Source organism: Lontra canadensis, unplaced genomic scaffold (genome assembly GCF_010015895.1).
Source record: "Lontra canadensis isolate GAN:19392208 unplaced genomic scaffold, GSC_riverotter_1.0 scaffold31, whole genome shotgun sequence".
NCBI classification, from domain to species: Eukaryota; Metazoa; Chordata; class Mammalia; order Carnivora; family Mustelidae; genus Lontra; species Lontra canadensis.
The window spans coordinates 3,320,540-3,339,323 of NW_022631025.1; the positions used below are offsets into that span (position 1 = coordinate 3,320,540).

General features: G+C 58.3%; 1 protein-coding gene across 9 annotated transcripts in view; it reads right to left on the minus strand.

Annotated features, from left to right (window-relative positions):
- Nucleotides 1–18,784, minus strand: part of WNK2 (WNK lysine deficient protein kinase 2) — a 113,015-nt gene that overhangs the window by 74,881 nt on the left and 19,350 nt on the right. For all 9 annotated transcript variants that reach the window (XM_032866442.1, XM_032866446.1, XM_032866443.1 and 6 more), the window contains exons 3-6: nt 6,260–6,432; nt 5,936–6,156; nt 2,508–2,665; nt 316–404 (exon numbers count right to left, since the gene is read on the minus strand). In XM_032866442.1, the coding sequence (XP_032722333.1) occupies nt 316–404; nt 2,508–2,665; nt 5,936–6,156; nt 6,260–6,432 (641 nt within the window). The remainder of the gene's footprint in view (nt 1–315; nt 405–2,507; nt 2,666–5,935; nt 6,157–6,259; nt 6,433–18,784) is intronic.

Sequence of the window (18,784 nt, forward strand, 5' to 3'; positions counted from 1 at the left end):
TTCGGGGGCAGCTCAAGGGCTCCGACTTGTGCACTCTGGGGTCAGCAGTGGGTGCATGGAATTCACAAACCGGAGGTGACAGGAGGGGCAGTCTGAGGGCATGGGGGAGCCCCTGCTCCAGGCTGGGTGGGTAAGAAGCAGCTGGCCAAGCAGGAGGCTCCAGGATGGCCCCCAAAGCCAGGGATCGTGCTGCGGGCAGCAGAGGTGGGACCCCGGCTTGAAGCAGCCCATCTCCGGGTCTCCTGCGAGCATGCGCTGCTGCTGTGAGGACTTCAGCGTGAGCAACACCCGGACCCAGCGCCCCACCGGCCTCACCTTTCCTCCTTGTTTTTGCAGATGCACTCCCCAATAATCTCCTTGATTTCGGGATCATGCACTTTCTCAAAGCTGGCAGGCTTGATGCCCTGTAAGACCAGAGGGGCAGAGTCACTGGCAGGCCAGGCCAGGACCTGGTTCAGCTGCACTACTTTGGGGGGCGGGGGCGGGCAGTTAAGGCAGGAGGCAGGAGGGGTGCGAGCCAGCTGGGGAATGCAGGCTCATGCTGAGGGAGGAGGGGCTGTCAGGAGCAGCAGGGTGGGGGAAGAGCCCCACGCAGCCCCCGCCTGGCAGGAGCGTCTGCACACGTGGTGTGGTCACAGCTACTGGCCGAGGGCCCCAGGCACTCTGCCCCACTGCGGCCATGGGCAGGGCTGATGTCCAAGGCCTGGTCGCTCTGGGATTTTGTAAGTGTCTATGCCGTGGAGTTCTGCAGCCGGGCGGTTTTCGGGGGTACCCACACTGACCACAGACCTGGTGGGTGCTGGCAAGGTTGGCTGCAGCCCGGCCAGTAAAGCCCATGACACGGGGGAGCCGAACCCTGGGGTGTAGCCCTGCAGGCACGGGGGTTGCTCAGGAGAAGCAGGGGTTGGGGGAGGGACAACTGATTCTTAAGCATCTTAAGCACATAGAGAGCCTCGACCATCCCATTCTTCAGTAAGACTCTGCCTTCAAAGTCTCATTTGGGCTGGCTTGTTTGGTTTTTTGAACATAGAGAACAGGACATGTGTGGTCTCCCTCTGAGCGGGAGTACAGGGTGGCCTCCAGCCCAGATGCAGGCCCAGGAGTATAGGACCCCCAGGGGCCCCTGCTGCCCAGAAGGGGTGCTGTGCCCCAGGCCCATAACCAGTGGGGGTCGTGTTGGTCCACATGCAGCAGAGTCCACAGTGACAGACTGGGACACTGGGCTCCAGGCGGGCTCCCCTTGGAGATGAGGAACCTGGACCGGGCCACAGAAGCCAAAGAAAGAGAGGTTTAATTACAACAGGAGGCAGGGCCAGGGTCCCAGCGGGACGCAGGCAGCCAGAGAAACTATAAGTGTAGGTAAGTGTGGCCCACGCACACCTCAGAAGAGCCAAGACCCCCAGAGCAGAAGAACGTGTGACAGGAACAAGTGCTGTTTTGAAGGGGCTCGTGCCCCCTGACTCAGAAGCATGGAGTTGGGGTGCTGGGAGTGGGGACCCCAAATCCTTGCAGGACCTGGGGTCAGGACAGATGCCAGGACCGGACTGGTGTGGCTATGTGTGCCGGGAGGGGCTGGCGGGTCCACGGGTGTTACTGCAAACCCTGCCCGTGGTCGGTGAACATGCCTCCCAGTCTGGTTTCCTCAGGGAGCAAGGGTGGGGCCTGACCTTGCTTTGCCCATGGTGACATGGGTCCGCACGGGAGCCCTGCTGCCCGGGGCCTCAATAAGGGACCCAGGGTGGCTGTGGAGTACCCCAGTGGGAACCAGTCCCATCTCCCCCAGCCCCATCCACGTGGGCACCCAAGAAGTAGGGCTGGCAGGCTACTCCCCCCACACCCCTCCATGACCTGGGAGGGAGGCCCTAGCCCCCTTGGGTGACCCCTGCCACATGGAGGACCACTGCCCACAGCCAACAAGCCCACCCTCTCCACCAGCATCAGCAGAGAACCATGAGCCGCCCTCTGCGTCTCTGACAAGGACCCGCCAAAAGCCACCTTCCCCTCTCCCACCCTCAGCAGCACAGGAGGGGCTCAGATGAGTGCATTAAAACTGAAGGAGAGAAATGACCTAAGACCCACAGGGAGTCAGGGTGGAAGGTGGGGCGAGGGCAGGTGCCCTGGACTGCCAAGGACCTTACTCCTCATGCATCTGCTGAAGAGAGGGGGGCACCAGGCCAGAGCGAGGCAGCCAAGACTTGGGGGTTGTGGGGCCTGGTGCCCAGGAAAGCTATGGCCTCACCAGGCAGGACAGCCACAGGGAGAGGACGGGGTGACCTGCTTGCGGAGCTGAAGCCACCTGATTAAAGCTGACGATGGCGTGAGCCCACACGGGACACGGGAAAGCCAGCAGCCCTGGGAGCGGCCCAGAGGAGGGGCCCTCGGGACAGGCGGCCACGCTGCTGAGTTAGACAGCCTGGTTCCCCTCTGTGACAGCACCCTTCCCTGCCTCACGCGGTGCTGTGAGCACTTCCCTAAGCATGGTCTTTCGTGGTTGCCAGTGGACTCACACAGGTGACCTTCCGGTAGATCTGGGCGGCATTCTGGCACTCGGAGTAGGGGTACTCCGAGGTAGCCATCTCCAGCATGCACATCCCAAAGGCGTAGACGTCCACAGACTCGTCGTAATGCTCCTCGTACATCTCGGGCGCCATAAACTCAGGGGTGCCTGTACCCAGGAGGAACAGGGGTCAGCGACAGGGTCAGTGGCCACGGGGCCAGGGATCCCCTCCCCATCAGGCCCAGAACCTGCGGTTCTAAAGGACTGCCCTGCAGACGGTTCCCAAAAACTCCCCCAGACCCTCCTAATTCCAGGTGGCAGCAGCACATAGCACAAGGAGCCCCCCAGCTCTGAGCCCGTTACTCCCCAGGGCCCCAGCCTGTGCCCCAAACACAGGAGGTGCTGCATGCGGGGGAGTGCACCCTCCTGGCCCCCGGCACAACCACCCACAGCAAAGACTCGTGCTCCTCACAGAGCTACCTAAACTGCAAAAACCCAGAAGGCCCCAGGTGTCCCCAGACAGAAACCATGGGGCGGTGTGTCAGCACAGAAAGGAGCATCAAGGGCCTGCAAGGTGTTCCCAGCACAGGCCATTCCAAAACAATGCTTCCTTAGAATTTTTCAACAGATGGAGTAAAACAAAGTCCTTGGCTGTTCACGCACAGTGACCTCCTCCCCACGGGACAGCGAGGACAGACTCATGAGGACACATCAGGGGGCTGAGATTCCGGCTGACTTTTCCTTTAGTTATGCTGCTCTGGATTGTTTTTTTTCCCTTTGACAAGCTTCTGCTTTAAAAATCACAAAATCCTCTTATCAAAACAGGTCCAAACAATGCCTGTCCAGCCCAACACAAGGCAGAGGGAATGTCAGAATGTCTCCGCCTTCTCGGTTTCCTCCACTTCAACGCTTTCAAAATGTTCCCGTTTCTTTAAAAGGCAGCCGCAGAACAGCACAGACCGCGTTCACAAGCTCGTGTGGGTCATCAGCTGTGTTCCCGGCTCTCTGGGACACAGAAAGGTCGCACAACGTTGCATCTTTTTCTCATGCCCCCATGATTTCAATTTAACGCCTATTATATGTTTAATGAAACAAGTCAACGTTTTGAGAAAGAAATGGCAAAATCAAGGATCTATCTTGATATGTGTATAAAGAATTCTAGGAGATTCTGGGGGTGCCTGGGTGGCTCAGTCAGTCAAGCATCTGCCTTCGGCTCAGGTCATGATCTCAGGGTCCTGGGACCGAGTCCCATATCGGGCTCCCTACTCAGCAGGGAGTCTGCTTCTCCCTCTGAGGCTCCTCCCCACTCATGCACTCGCTCTCTCTCTCTCTCTCAAATAAATAAAATCTTAAAAAAAGAAGAAGAATCATCCTAGGAGATTCCAAGTCAGAAATAATGGGAACAATGTGGGGAGAGAGCAGGAGTCCAAGGGACCTTGCACTGGGACTAGTTCCATCTTTTGGGGGTTCTGAACCACATGACTGTGCTGACAGTGTTTTGCACTTGGCTGTTTGCACCCACCGAGGGAAGCCGGCTGAGCCGCCCCATGGTCCCACACAGCCTGCCTTTCAGGGGGAGCAAGGGAGGTGGGGGTGAAGGGGAGGGGCCAGCTCTGAGCGGGGTGGGGATGCTCACATGTGCTTAGGCCACAGACACACCCTTTTTTCTCTCTCCTCGCTCTGTGGCCACTTAAATCTGAGTGTTAGAAAGAACATGCGTGTGTTCACACAGCCACACACGTGTGCCCAGGGTACCTCCCTGGTCCCCTGGCCCCACATTCCCAGTGCTCCCACCACCATGGCCCCAAACACCTGCAGGCAGCACCAGCCTAGGACCTGGCCAGCAGACACAGGGAGAGCGTAGTGACACCATCGGAGGTGGATGGCTCTCGGGAACCAACCCCACAGGGGGCAGGTAACCCACAGTTGTGTGTGCACACGCCATCAAGAGGCTGGGGCCATAGTGCTTATGACGATGACACCTTCACACCCAATCCGTACCTCCCTTCCCATTGGCCAACACAAGCCCTCAGGCCTGGTGCCACAGGGCCTCCCCAGAGCAGGGAGAGATGTCCTCGGACACCACTGCCCAACGTCCAACATGGGCCACATCTGAAGTACAAACCCAAACACGGGCACAAACCCCGCCGAGAGCTGCACCCAAAAGCAGGTCCTTGGCAACAACTGTCCCACAGAGCGGGGAGCCTGATTTACAGGCTTGGGAGACCCCCCCACCCGACCAAAAGCCCCCCACTCAGTGGCTGGCCCTTCGCTGCCCAGGGCCCGGGGAGACGTGCTAATTGCCTCCCCTTCTCTGCGCGTTTGGAGCTTCTGGGCCCCCCACCCCAGAGCTGGGCCCCTGTGCTGGGCTTGGGGCCAATGCACCTACTAGAAATGCCACATCACCCCATCAGACCACCCAGCATGTGTCTGATACCCTGATACCCCAGTTCCAAGACAGACTTCCACCAGCCAGAGAAGCCCCAGGGAGCTTCCCCAGGCACCCTACCCCAAGGTCAGACCTACAGATCCTGCTGAGAAACTGCCGGCTGCTCAGAGGTGTGCTTCCTCCATCCAGGAGCCCCACCCACCTCACTGGGAGACAAACCGAGGCCTAGGTTGGCCCCCACCCCAGCACTCAACTTCCCAGAGCTGCCAGAGGGCCCTGTCCACAGGGCACCCCAGCGGCCACCCTGCCCCAGATGTCTTATTCCAAATCCACTAACCGCGCCAGAGAAGTTTCCAGATTCCCAGTGGTTCCATCTGCCACAAATAGTCCAAGTTCTGTCCCCAAATGTGCATTAAAACCAGGAGCTTGCAAAACCCTGAGATCACCCTCTTGTCCTGCTGTGTTCCCACACAGGGCTTCAAAGGGCAGGGGAGCCTCTCCAGGTCCCACCAGACCCCAGCCCATCCCATCAGGATTTCTGGAGCCACGCCCCAGAGCAGTCTGGCCCTGCAGCATGCTGGCGCTCCCCAGACATTTCAAACCCCAGTAAGGGCCACCTGGAAGCTCTTGCAAGCACTCCCTCTGCAAGGCCCTGGAGTGGCCCCAGCCAGTGCCCACCATGTACAGGGACCACAGCGTAGCAGCTGTGAACAGGGCCACACCCATCAAGGCCACAGGAGCTTCTCAGAGGAGGACAAGAAACACAGAAAGACAAGCCTAGCAAACCGGCACCCACACCAAATCCCTTGGCCCCAGGGCCCCAAGCTGACTCTGGGCCCCACAACCCCCAGGGACTCCCCGCAGGGGGGCCTCAGGGCCTGGGGCACCAGACTCCTTGCCCATTCCACCTCACTGGACACCAACCCTGAGTCCCTCTGTCATCAAGGCCTCCTTCCCACCGAGTGTCCGCGGCCTGCAGACCCCAGCGGCCTCAGCCCCAGACCCACACAGCCAGGGACCCCCAGGTAACGCCCCGGGCCACAGCTTACCGATCACACTCTTGGCGAAGGACGCCCTCTTGAGCGTGGCCAGGCCCAAGTCGCCGATCTTCACGGAGCCGGTGGGCCCCGTGATGAAGATGTTGTCACACTTGAGGTCCCGGTGGATGATGGGGGGCGTCCTGGTGTGCAGGAACAGCAGCCCCTTCAGGATCTGCCGGCACCAGCTGCGGAGCACCTTGGGCTTCATCACCTTGAACCGCTTCAGATACCTGCGGGGGTTGGGGGGGGGCGAGGGCACTCCTGAGACCGGCCCTGGCCCGACGGAAAGCCCCGCGTCCCCGGGGTCCGGCCAGTGGGTGGGGGCGTGCTCACGTCTTCAGCGTCCCCGAGGTCATCAGCTCAGTCACCAGCACGATGCACCTCTTCCCCCTGGCGCTGGACTCCCAGAAGTCATAGAAGCGCACAATGTTGGGGTGCTGCAGGCCCTTGAGCATCTCAGCCTCCTCTTTGAACCGCTGCCTCTCCAGCTTGGTGAGCTTCCGGTCCTGGAGAGACACATGGGCCAAGGGTCAGCCGCCGCTGCTGTGGACGCTCTCCCCATAGTGGGAGGGCCCGGGCAGGAGCCCACCAGCCCACCCTGCGGCTCTGCAGGTGAGGATGCGGTGGAGGGAGGGGACCAGGCATCCAGCAGTCACTCTGCCACGGCCTCCCACCCTCGACCCCGCATGAGCCCCTGCACCAGGACCTCAGCAGAAAGATCTCTGGCAGCCAGAGACAGCTCGAAAACCCACATGGCAGCACGCACACGCCCCCTCCCAGAACACATCTCCATGGCCTCGCGTCCTCCACACCCACTCTGATGCTGCCACAAGAGAGACATCAGTCCAATTCCAACTCACATGCAACTTCGAGGACATGTTTACGACCAGAGCAGATGCGAACCAGAAAACCAGGGGACCCGATGACAGACCAGGGTCCCTCCCAGGCCCGGCAGTGTCGCAGGGCACGGCAGACATGCCTCCCGGGTCTGCAGCCAAGCCTGACCGTAAGTTCACTCGGGACACAGCAACACCACCACCTGGGTGCTGGGAGTCCCTGCGCAGTACCACCCACGTGGGGCTCCAGCCACAGCCCCTGAGGAAGACCACCAACACCCTCACCACGTTCGACCCCCATTGCCAGCGCTCCCCCGCCCCCATCTGCCACCACCCAGCCCTGCCCGTCCGGCCGCAGCCAGCAGCCTGGAGTGGTCCTTCCAGACACCCTCCAGTGGGCTCTTACCACACAGTACTCAGAACAAACCCATGAGCTCTGTGGTTTCCAGCCTCATCCCACAGGGAACCATACCTCTGAGGGCTCCAGGGTGGCCGTCTCCCCTCACCTGCGCCCCACACCAGCCCTGCCCCCACAAACCCTTGTCAGCCTCTTGCTGCACAAGAGGGGCCTGGCAGAGCAAGGAGATACCAGGAGAACCATAGCACAGCTGACCCCAGGAAAACACAGAATTCGGGGCCAGAGGCAACTTCAAAAAAATCTAGTTCATGTGCTCACGGGGATGGAGGAGGCTGACACACATTAGCTAAGAGCAGGATTCTACTTAAAAAGGATCAATCAAAGGGGCACCTGGGTGGTTCGGTCATTAAGCCTCTGCCTTCCACTCTGGTCATGATCCTAGGGTCCTAGGATCGAGCCCCACATCGGGCTCCCTGCTCAGCGAGAAGCCTGCTTCTCCCTCTCCCACTCCCCCTGCTTGTGTTTCCTCTCTCACAGTCTGTCAAAAAATTAAATAAAATCTTTAAAAAAAAAAAAAGAACAATCAAGAAAGTGCTCTTGCAAATTAAGGCTCCAGTTTTAAAGTCAGGTCTATAATCGAGTGAAACACTAGGTACAAAAACACCATTTAATCCAGTCACCGACATGGAAACATGCTCCACTCAGCAAAAATTATGGTTTATTTAAGAAGAGTCAAGCCACAGACTGGAAAAACTATTCTCAATAATGTATCTGACGAGGGACTCCATCCAGAACACAGAACTCCTACAATCCCATTAAAAAAAAAAAAAAAAAGAGGCATGAACAGGTCAGATGAAGACACGGCCAACAAGCGGGTGACAAGGTGCTGGCCATCCTCAGTCACTAGGAAAATGCCAGTTCCAGCCCGGAGTGTTTTGTGACGCCCACCGGCAGGTCGAAGTAAGAGGAGGCTGGTTCCACACGCTGGGTGGCTGGGAGCGGCCAGGGCCTCGGACACACGGCCGCTGGACGTGCAAGAGAGCGCCAGTGGGGTCCACCCCTGCTCCAGGCCCAATCTCTGGCCTCCCGGAACCCCTGCTGGACGGCACAGGGGTTCAGAGCAGCATGGCCCAGAACAGCACCGAACACCAGGAAAAGCAGAGCGGGCAGGCGGCTGGGGCTGAGGAGGCTCACCCCTGGGGCGGAGGTGCAAGCACTGGGAGTGCGTCCTCCAAATGCCCACCTGCTGTGACTTCCACACCAGCCACACGACATGGAACCACACGGCCCATTCTCTCCCGCATGACAACCAAGGCTTCCTTCTGGGCACCCCCAGTCCAGCCGTCACCGCAAGCGTGCCCTCAAATTCCAGCACAACCCAGGAGAAAGGGGCCCAGGCAAAGCTATCAGCAGGGCCCAGCCGCGTGGGGGAGAGGAGAGGGGAGGGCACGGGGCACTCCCCCACCCCCACCCACTCAGAACGCTTCACGTGCAGTTTCTGCATCCCTCAGCAGAAGGGAAAGACTTCACTGGACTTTCAGAGAAGAAGTCTGTGTTCTAAACGACATAACCAACAAGCCCCAAGCCCAGAGAGGGAGAGGAGGGCAGCCCTCGGATGCCAAAGACTCAGCAGGAATGTGGTCAGACTTCCAGGTTGGTGCCTCTGGCGACCGGGCTGGGGGCTGGGCCTGGACGTGGGAGGCGGCAGGGAGCAGGCCGCATTTATATCCTAAGCCACCTAGCTATTTTTAACTGTGTGACACGCTACTTGATAATTTAAAAGGTCAGCTGGCATGTCCTCAGAGTGCTGCCCGGTGCCCCTCACAGAGCTGGCCCCGGTCCTGGTCACTGTGTGCTGAGGGCCGGTCAGCCCCATCAGACCAGCAACTCCACGGCGGGAGAGCCACTGTTTGTGGGATCAAGTCCTAACCGAAGCGCTAGGAGGCCGCAAGTTCATGGACCAGGGCAGGAGGGAAGCCCCAGTCCCGCGGGCGTCAGGCTGTTCCTGCACGGGTGGGGTCCAGTTCCCCCCACTAGACACGGAGGAGAGGTCGTGCACACCAGCTTCCCACCCACCAGGTGCCCCAGAGTAGTGGGAGCCAGTCAGCTAACAGAGAAACCTTCTGGGGAGATGCTGTCTCCTCTCCTGCAGGGCAAGGGCTGCGCTGGTCGGGGACGGCCACCTCTGAGCAGGGCAGGGAGCCAGGCAGTCACAGCCCGGGTCTGACCAGCCTCTCCCACACAGCCCAGGGGTCAGCAGCTCTGCCCACACAGAGGCAACAGGGGAAGTCCCCTCCTCAGCCAGGCAAAGCCCAACCAGGCCTATGAGGAGCAGAGCTGCCCGGTGACCCTGCACTCAGGCAGGTGAAGGTGAAGGCGGGATCCACACACAGGACAGAGAGGGGACGTGGGCGGCCAGAAGACGGTGCCCAGAATCAGCAAAGCCAGAGTCCTGGGGCCACTAACTGGCATGTGCCCTCTCTCCAGCCCATCTGGTTATAAATCAAAACGAAAGAAAGCCTCCAGGGCCGCTGTTGAGAGCTGCCCCATGTTAGGGCATTGGCCCAGCAGCGGGGGCTCCAGGGATGCTGACCCAGGAGGAGGGTCTCTGTAATCCCTAGCCCCCCTGTGTGAGGGCCTCTCCCACACCTGGAGGCCGCGTGGCAGACTCCGCGTCTGGGCTGCTGTGTTCCCCAGCAGAGGCAGGGAGATGGTGTGAGGTCTGGGGCATCCCTGGGGTGGTGACCGCATAGAGAGGGCACCGGCATATGCCTCACTCAGTCACCAGATGGTCACTGAGGCTATGGGTGCGCAGGAAGGACTGATTGGGGGGGGGGGGTGGCATGTACATACAGTCACTGTCTGAAAACCAGGGTGAAGGGACAGGTCCCCAAGGCCAGGAGAAACTCAGGTGAGTAGATAGCCACAGCCACGCAGGCCGCTGTGGTTTCCGTCGGCACAGGGTCAGAGGCCACCCAGACCGCGGGGACCACAGGCAGACGCTGGGCCCTGCCTGGTGGGGAGCGCAGCTTGGTGGGGCCGTCCTGACCCTCCCGGAGCTGAGCTCCACCCCCCACCGCACACACTCTTCCCGCTGTGACCTGCTCCTTCTCATGCTGGCAGAGGTTTTAAAAATAAACTCACTTTTCTAAACACAAGAACCCTCCTCGACCTCAGCCTAAACAATGAAGTCTGTAGGTTTCTCCCAGTTCCTGATTATAATAAAGGCATCGCTGTTAACAAGAACACCCCCGCCCCCGCCCCCGGGGGCGGACACGCAGACACAGCGGGAGGGGTTCCTCAGCCGGGTCACCTCTCTCGAGGACCCCAAGCATCGAGGATGCATCCTTATGCAGCTCGGATAAGGGCCCCCGTCCCTCCCGGATGGGCAGTGCCACCAGCTGGCCAGGTGCTCCCTACTCCCCAGGGGCTAGGAAAACAGGGGTGCCCTCAGAGCGGGCAGAGACCCAAACTGTCCCCACAAGTTTAGGGAACATAAAGGCCATCCCTGCCAGCATTTTGGGAACATTCTGGAACAGCTCCATGGCCCTTTTGCAAACACGTGGATAAAAGTGCCTTCAGCAGAGGCGTGGGTTGACGCTCCCACCCCCACAGATCTGAGGTACCGCAGCGCTCCCGAGAGTCTTCCTGATGACCCGCCCTCACATCGCCTCCCTAAAATGATGCAGCCGAATTTCGGGTTCTTCGTTTCCCATGGTCGTGGGCTCTGAGGGCCACGCTTCTGGACTGAGTTACCATACAGGACACGGCGCCCAGCTGACCGCACGGACAGACAGCAGGTGGAACTGAACTTCCTACAAGCCAAGAGAGCCCTGCCCCGTCACCAGCCATCAGCAGGGGGGAACCCTAACTGGCAAGATGAAGGCCGCGGCCTCGGGCTCAGGTCGGTGGGCAGAGGGGGCGGGGAGCCACTTATAGCCATGTCAAAGGGCAGTCCTGCCAGGCCAGCTGGCAGCCCTAGGACAGCCTCCGCCAGTTCCACGGACACACCGTGGGCTGTGTCACCCTGCCCATAGTGGCCCCACCCCAGATCCTCACTGGGGCCTAGTGTGACTTCTCCCCTGGGCCGGACTGGCCCTGAGTGGTCCACCCCTGCCCACTGTCAGGCAGCCCCTCCCTCTGCCTGAGGGGACAGTCAGCCTTAGACAGAGGTAACCTGAGGCCCAGCAGCAGCCAGGACCTGCACTGACCACATTGCATGTCTGGTTTTTAGGAAGGGCCAGCCCCACCCTGGGCTGCTTCCCCGCAGGGACACCTCATGACAGATGTGGACACACCATGGTCACAATCAACCGAGATGAACACCCCCACCAAGGACATACCTGTGGGGATGGGGGTGGGGGGGCAGGACACTTGATACTACTCCACCTCAAGGCCTGCTGGGCCAGAGCCCATCCGCCTGCACAGGGTGCACAGGGTGCAAGGGCTGCGGGACACCAGAGTAGCAATGAAGCGTAAGGTCATTGCAACAACCTGCTGAAAGTTGTGGACCCTCCCCAGAAAGCAGACCCTCTGCACGGCACGCCTCTAACCCCAGGAACCCACAGCATGGGTGGGGGGCCTGACACCTCCTAGTGCGGAAGGCAGCATCTGGCCACACCCTCTAAAGCCCTCCCCTAGAAAGAAGCGGGTTGGACCTCACTCCTCTTTCTAGCCTGGGTGATTCCTCCAACAGACCTAAGATGGCCCCAGAGGCCAGGAAGCAGGGGCTTCAGACACCAACGGCCTCAGGCCAGTGTCTGCTCAGTGGACATGCTCCCAAGCCGGAACATCTATAGCGTTCCTCCAGGCTGGGTGTTGCCCCAGGGGGCAGGGCAGGAGGTGGGTGTCCCTCCAGGCTGGGCAGTGCCCCCAGGGGGCGGGGCAGGGGTGGGGGTGTCCCTCCAGGCTGGGCAGTGCCCCAGGGGGCGGGGCAGGGGGTGGGGGGCACCCTGCCAGACAGACCCAGTGTGTGTGATCCACAGAGGCTGAGGGAAGTCTGGGGTGAGGAAAGGCCCCACAGGTGTGCACAGACTCCTTGGTTCCTCCCAAGTTGACAGCAAGAGCCTTAGTGCCAGAATCAAGACAAGACAGTAGGTGCTCACTGGACACACACCTGAAATGAGTCGCCAGCTCTGGGTGTGACTCCAATGGAGAGACAGGAGTCCCCACATTCAGCCCAGGACAATAGCCATAAGCCATATGTGGCTGTGAGGGTTTGATGAGCAGCTCATCGAAACACAGAGGTCATCTAAGTGTAAGATACCTATACACCAGCTTTCTAAGACATAGTCATTTTTTTATAATTATTTAAACCTCATTAATATTCTTATATTTTCCATGAAAAAAAGTATTTTGGATGTACTGAACAAAAGAACAACATTATTAAGATAATTCCACCTGCTCGTTTTACATATTCAATGTGCCCATTACTGCACGCATTACACACGTAGCTCACATTCCATCCCTAGAGGACGGCACTGCCCTCCTGTATGCACCAGGCTGCAGACCAGGAGCCGAGCCATGGGGCAGAGCATCCGAAGTCTGACAGGCAGTCTACTTTCTCCAGAGGCTCAGAAGCTAGGGGGAATGGATAAAACAGAACAGAGCACTGCTCATGAAGGCTGTGCTCAATTCCAGACAGGATTAACATGACCTACCCCTATTTGCTGCAGTATCCACTGGGAACAAAAGTAAATCTTCTCTAGAGGAAAACAAAATCATCCACAATTTCAAATATCTCCATAAGCTTTAAATACACCAGTCAAAAATGGCCAGGCCAACTAGGAGCTGAGACCAAATGACAGAAAATCAACAGGGGAAAAAAAAAACAATAGCAACAAAACCCCAAAGGGTCCAAATATTGTAGGTATCAGATAGACATTAACACTTCTGTGATTAGTGGAGTCAGGAAGACAGATAGCCGAGAGAGAGAGAGAGAGAGAGAGAGAGAGAAATCACGAAACAGACTCTTAATTATAGAGAACAGACTGCTGGTACCAGACAGGAGTTGGGTGGGAGGTGGGGAAAACAGGTGATGGGGATGAAGGATGGCACTTGCTGTGATGAGCAATGGGTGTTGTATGGAAGCACTGAATCACTATATTGTACACCTGAAATTAATATAACACTGCATGTTAACTGGAATTATAACATTTAAAACCATAAAAAATTAAAATTTGGTAAAGAAGGAAGATAGATAACCAAAATTCACCAGAACTAAAATCCATGAAATAAGAACCAAAAGAAATCTAGAACTAAGAAATTAAATAGGGAACCCAATATATAAGCTTAGCAGCAAAAAGACACAGCTGAATATGGGATCAGCAAACTGGAAGATAAGACCATAGAACATAGGTAGACTGGAACACGGAAGCACAAACATGTGGAAAATACAGGAAAGAGGATAGAAAGCTCATACAACACAGCGAAGAGTTCCAACCTACAGGTAAACAGGATTCCAGGAGAAGAGGGCATAAAGATGAGACAGAAGCAATGCATAAAACAATACTCCAAAGTATTCCAAAATTGAAGAAAGACCTCCAGACATACATTCAAGCAGTGCTATAAGCCACGAGCAAATTAAATACAAAAAAACAAACCACACTAGGTACATCACAGCAAAATAAAAATAAAAATCAGGGGCACCTGGGTGGCTCAGTTGGTTAAGCAACTGCCTTTGACTCAGGTCATGATCCCGGAGTCCTGGGATCGAGTCCCACATCAGGCTCTCAGCTCCATGAGGAGTCTGTTTCTCCCTCTGACCTCCCCTCTTATGCTGTCTCACTCTCTCTCTCTCAAATAAATAAAATCTTTTAAAAAAATAAATAAATAAATGAACGAATAAATAAATAAAAATCAAACACATAAAGGAAATCTTAGCAGCAACATTACAAAAAGCAGGCAGGAGGCAGGGGTGGGAAGACCGAGTTGAGTGTTCTAAGACCCTTACATGCCCAGGGTGTGGGATATGTCAAGGATGTATCATTATCCCTGGCGGAACCAATAAAACTTACAGGGAAATGCACGACAAACTTCCTGAAGACAAATTCACAGCCCTAATAATGGTACATGCAGCTACAGGATGAATTCGTCACGCCACACCTCAGCTGTTCCATGTCCCACTGTGTACATACACAAGGATGCAGTGAAATAATGACCAAAACTTACAAATTCCCAGTGACATCAAGTAAAATAAAATGGCAGGTGAAATAAGCTTTTGGCCACCATCCTACTGTGCACCATCCTCCATCCTGGCCCCCCTTGGCCATCTTCCCTACAGCCCAGGTGTCCTGGGTATGGCCACAAAGAAGCACAACCATCCCATCGCCCTGATGACCTTTGGGAAGATAACACGTGTCCCTCCCAAAATCAAAATGGAATTCCAAATCCAACAGGGAGCCAGTGCTCAGTGGGCTCCCCTCCTGCGGTGGGCTCACTCCCCAGGTAATGGTCAAGCCACGTCCCCAGTCACCTGGGTGCCACACCTGGCACCCCAGGGGACTCTCTGCTCCCGTCTCCAACAGGTGGGAACAACCCTGACTGCCAGTTGTAAAAACTGGAGGTCTGACACCCTGAGCAGAGGTCAGGAAGTCCCTCCTTGACGCTCACACCCTGGCGGGTAGGGAGATGTCACTTCAGGCAAACATTTACCAACAGCCCTAGCCAGGCCCAGAAAGGTATCCTTGGGCAAGACCTCTGCCCTCAAGTCTCCACCCTGATGCTGTCCAGTTCACAGAGAGCAGAGCGGCTCACCACTGGCAGGTTGGCCGCAGCCGCAGCCAACCGCTCCCGCTGCTTCCAGTTCCTTGGCTACAGGCTACTATGGGGGCCTGAGTGCCGAGTCCTGGGGGTCAGAGTTAGGAGGGCCTGGCTGAAACGGCACAGCCAGGGATAAGCAGGCCTCTGTCCAGCAGACTGATGAGGGTAGGGACAGCCTCTCTGGACACAGCCCTGCTGGGGGGCACCCTCTCGCACTGCGACCCCACCAACACCAACAGGATCACTATGCTACCTATGGCTAACCTCCTCATTTCCCGGGCTGCCTTTGCCAAAACCCAGAGCAGTCCAGGAAGAAAGGGAACGAAATCCCTCCATCTTGTAGCTGCTCCAGGGCCCGGGCAGCGCCACCGCCAACAAGCAGAGCAAGCAGAAGAGCAAGGAAGCAAATGAGCCAACGATGGAAAAGTGCCTCCATACCCCCCCTCGGCATCCCAGAGCCCTCTGGCCCTGCCCAAGAGTAGGGCCTGCCTCCCCACACTTGCTGTGGGGCTGCCCAGGGCTGTGGCCCTGAGACCCGACCCATGAGATCCTGGGACCGTGGTGGTGCCGCAGCAGACAGCCAACCAGTCTTAGAGCAGAGTGCACATGCTCCAGGCTGGGAGACTTGCGGGGACCCAGGGTTCGGGCACACACAGTGGGGTGAGCTCCCGAAGCACACCCTCCCGCTCACCATCCACAGGGCAGCTCTGCACAAAGCAGGGTTTGCTCACGGGCCAACCACAGCAGATGCTCCACCGTGCGCAGCATTCCTAGTCCCCAGCACAGGCCCTAGCAGCCTACGGCCCTGGCCTCCCCAGCCCCAGCCCACCTTGCTCACCCCTGAGCCTCCCACACACCCCATGGCCATCCCCAGATCCACAGGCAGTGGCATCAAAACCTAGCAGTACTGGTGCTTATTAACGAGGAAAGGTGGGGATCCACTCCCTGAGAGCCAGTCAGCCACGCCCCACAGGGCCTGCCCATCCGATTCGCAGGTCAGGGCCCCACTCCCCCGACGTGGCACAGCCACCTCCCTGCACTGGCACTGAGAAAAGTGCCAGCCTCGTTCATTGGCGTCCTTGAATGTCCTTTGTCCATGTGGACACAGGTAGGCCCCCTGTGCCGTGGGCACCCGAGACTCCCCAGGTCGGGGCTGGGGTTCAGGCTGCATGTGACCTGTACCCACAGGCCATTGGCTTCCTTCCTGAGGCTGCGCTGTGCTCACAGCCTCCTGTTCTGGGGTCACCGTCATTGCGGTATATGGCGTGCATCCTGGATCCAAGAAGCAGCCCGGGGGAGGCGTCCTGCATCAGGCCCTGGGCAGTGGCAGCCCCAGAGCTCCCACCACGCTCCCCTAACCGGAGAGGCAGTGCCCACCCAAAGCTACACAGCCTGAAGCTGGTTTTGTTCCCTGGGTCAGGCACAGCTCTCTCCCCACTGAGCTGTGCCTCCCCCAAAATGTCACAATCCACAGATCCCCGCGCCTCTGAGCACCCGACTACAGGGGTGTGGAGGTCGGTGCACACACAGGACATGGGCACAGCAGGCCGCCCGTGACAGCACCGGTGCTCTCCTCCACAAAAACCCATTTCCTCTACTGCTTTCGACCCGTGGCTTGGGAGGCTGCAAAGACGGTGTTATAAGAGCCCCACGTGCCCGGAAGGCCGAGGCACTCAGCAGGGACTCTCACCCTCGCCCCCGCAGGGAAGTCGTCCAAAACCTCGATGCCTGGGCTGGGCGTGTGGCCGCAATTCTTCACTGCGTGGCTATTTATAGCCTAAGAACTAGCCAGAGGGATGGAGAAGCCAGTGGCAGACCGCGGGGAGCGGGGAGTGGAAAGCGGGAAGCGGGGAGCCGGGCTGGGCTGGTGAAAAGCACCAAGGCTGGGCCAGGCTGGGATTTAACAAAACTCCCACGTGCAGACCAAAGGATGAATGAGAAGGGCCGCCTTCAGGAGGCAAGCGTGGGAGCTCTGCTTCCTCTTCCCCGCATCCCGATTCTCTGTGATCACGATGATGCTAGGCGGCCACATCCCTGTGCTGGGCTACTTTCCTCCCCGAGGGGAGGGCACCATGTGCAGACTTCCCCAAGCGCCCCCTCCCATGTCTGTTCCCTAGATGGCTTCAGAGCTGGCCTCCCTGGAGCACAATTCCTAGTTCTGTAAAACCCACAAGCCCTGAACGCCTCCTCCTGCTGGGCTCTGGCTCAAGGACACACGTGGACAGCACCTACTGTGTGCCGAGTGACGGCAGACAAAGCCCTGTGGGGTGGCAGCCAAGGTCCCATCCACCCTCCAGCCTGCACTTGGGTGTTCAAGCAAGACTGAGCGTCTGGGAAGAAGACTAACCTACGAAGCACAGCCAATGATAGTGAGACTGAGGAGGCTGGACGGTGGTGCTCTTCCTGGCCCGTTTGGGGTTTCCATGATGACAAGGCAGAAATAACCCTACTGGGTCTCAGTAAGCTTCCAGCTCTGCCGGCCTTGCCTCTGATCTGGACACCCCAGACCTGGCCCCAGGGCAAGCTGCCCTCACCCACACTGGGCAGATGAAGAGATGGAGGGTCAGGGAGCGGCTCAGCATACCCAGCAGCCTGCCTCGACCCTGCCTGGGAAAGGGCATCTCAAGCTTCTGAGGGGCTAGCAGCTGCTGCACGCCCCGCTGGGCCTGCTCCCCAGGGCCTCCCCTCCCTGAGGACACCAACTCCACCACAGGCCATCCTCAGCACTCCTCAAGCACAGACCTGCCCCTCCCCAGGCCTGCCACCCCCATGCTCCTGGTGTTCTGGTCAAGGACACACGGGAATCCACCCCCCTAGCCACCACACCCAGGTATGCAGGGGCTAGGCAGGCAGGACGACGCCCCAGAGTCTCCTGGATGTCCCACTGGTGGTGCCTCAGCGAGGGGTGCCAAATGCAGAGGTCACCTGTGCTCCCCAGCCACCAGGACCAGGGTGAGTGGGGGCAGCCCTGACCCCCCCCAAGAAATAAGAGGGCCCACGTGATAAGGAAGACACAGACTCCAGACATCATGCCATTCATGTGGGCCTGGCAGGGGCAGGAAGACGGCTCAGAAGGAAACACCAGGATGACCCTGGTGGCCCTGGTGGCCTTATCTGTACAAAGGGCCCTGGACAAAGCATGGGAACTCACCACGTGAGGTCCCCAAAGGGTCTGCCCTATGGCTTGTGCCAAAAAGGAAGTCAGAGCTCCCAGTGATCTCTTCTTACGGCCACGAGCTCAGCCCTGAGGCTGATCAGCACCGTGAACTCCAGGCTCCTCCAGAGTCACCTCCCAGAGCCCCTGTCTAGCCTGTGCACCCATAGATGTGCTGTCCCAGACCCTGTCTACACAGCCACGGGCAGCCCTCAGACCTCCCTGAACACGGCCCCAGCTCTGTCTGCGTGGCGCTCACTCAAAGAGTAAAAGTCAACACCAAAGATAAAATAAAATCTCTCCGCAGTGCCAAAAATACCTCCCCGCGGGATGAGGGAGCAGGCGCCAGCTTCCACAGCAGCAACTGTTGCTATGGATACAGGGCTCCAGCTGGGGGTGGGGGGGGGGGACAGGAATGACAAGGGGACAGAAATGGGGAGGGAGGCAGAGATGGGGTGGGGGGACAGATGGGGGAGGGAGGCAGAGATGGGGAGGGGAGAGAGATGGGAAGGGGACAGAGATTGGGGAGGGGGCAGAGGTGGGGAGGACAGAGATGACAAAGGGACAGAGAGGGGGGAGAGGGGATAGGGGGACAGAGATGGGGAAAGAGAGATGTGGGAGAGGGGACAGAGATGGGGGAGGAGGCACAGAGATGGAGGGAGAGAGATGGTGAGGGAGGCAGAGATGGGGGAGGGGACAGGAATGGGGGAGGGGGAGAGAGATGGGGAGGAGACAGAGATGGGGGAAGG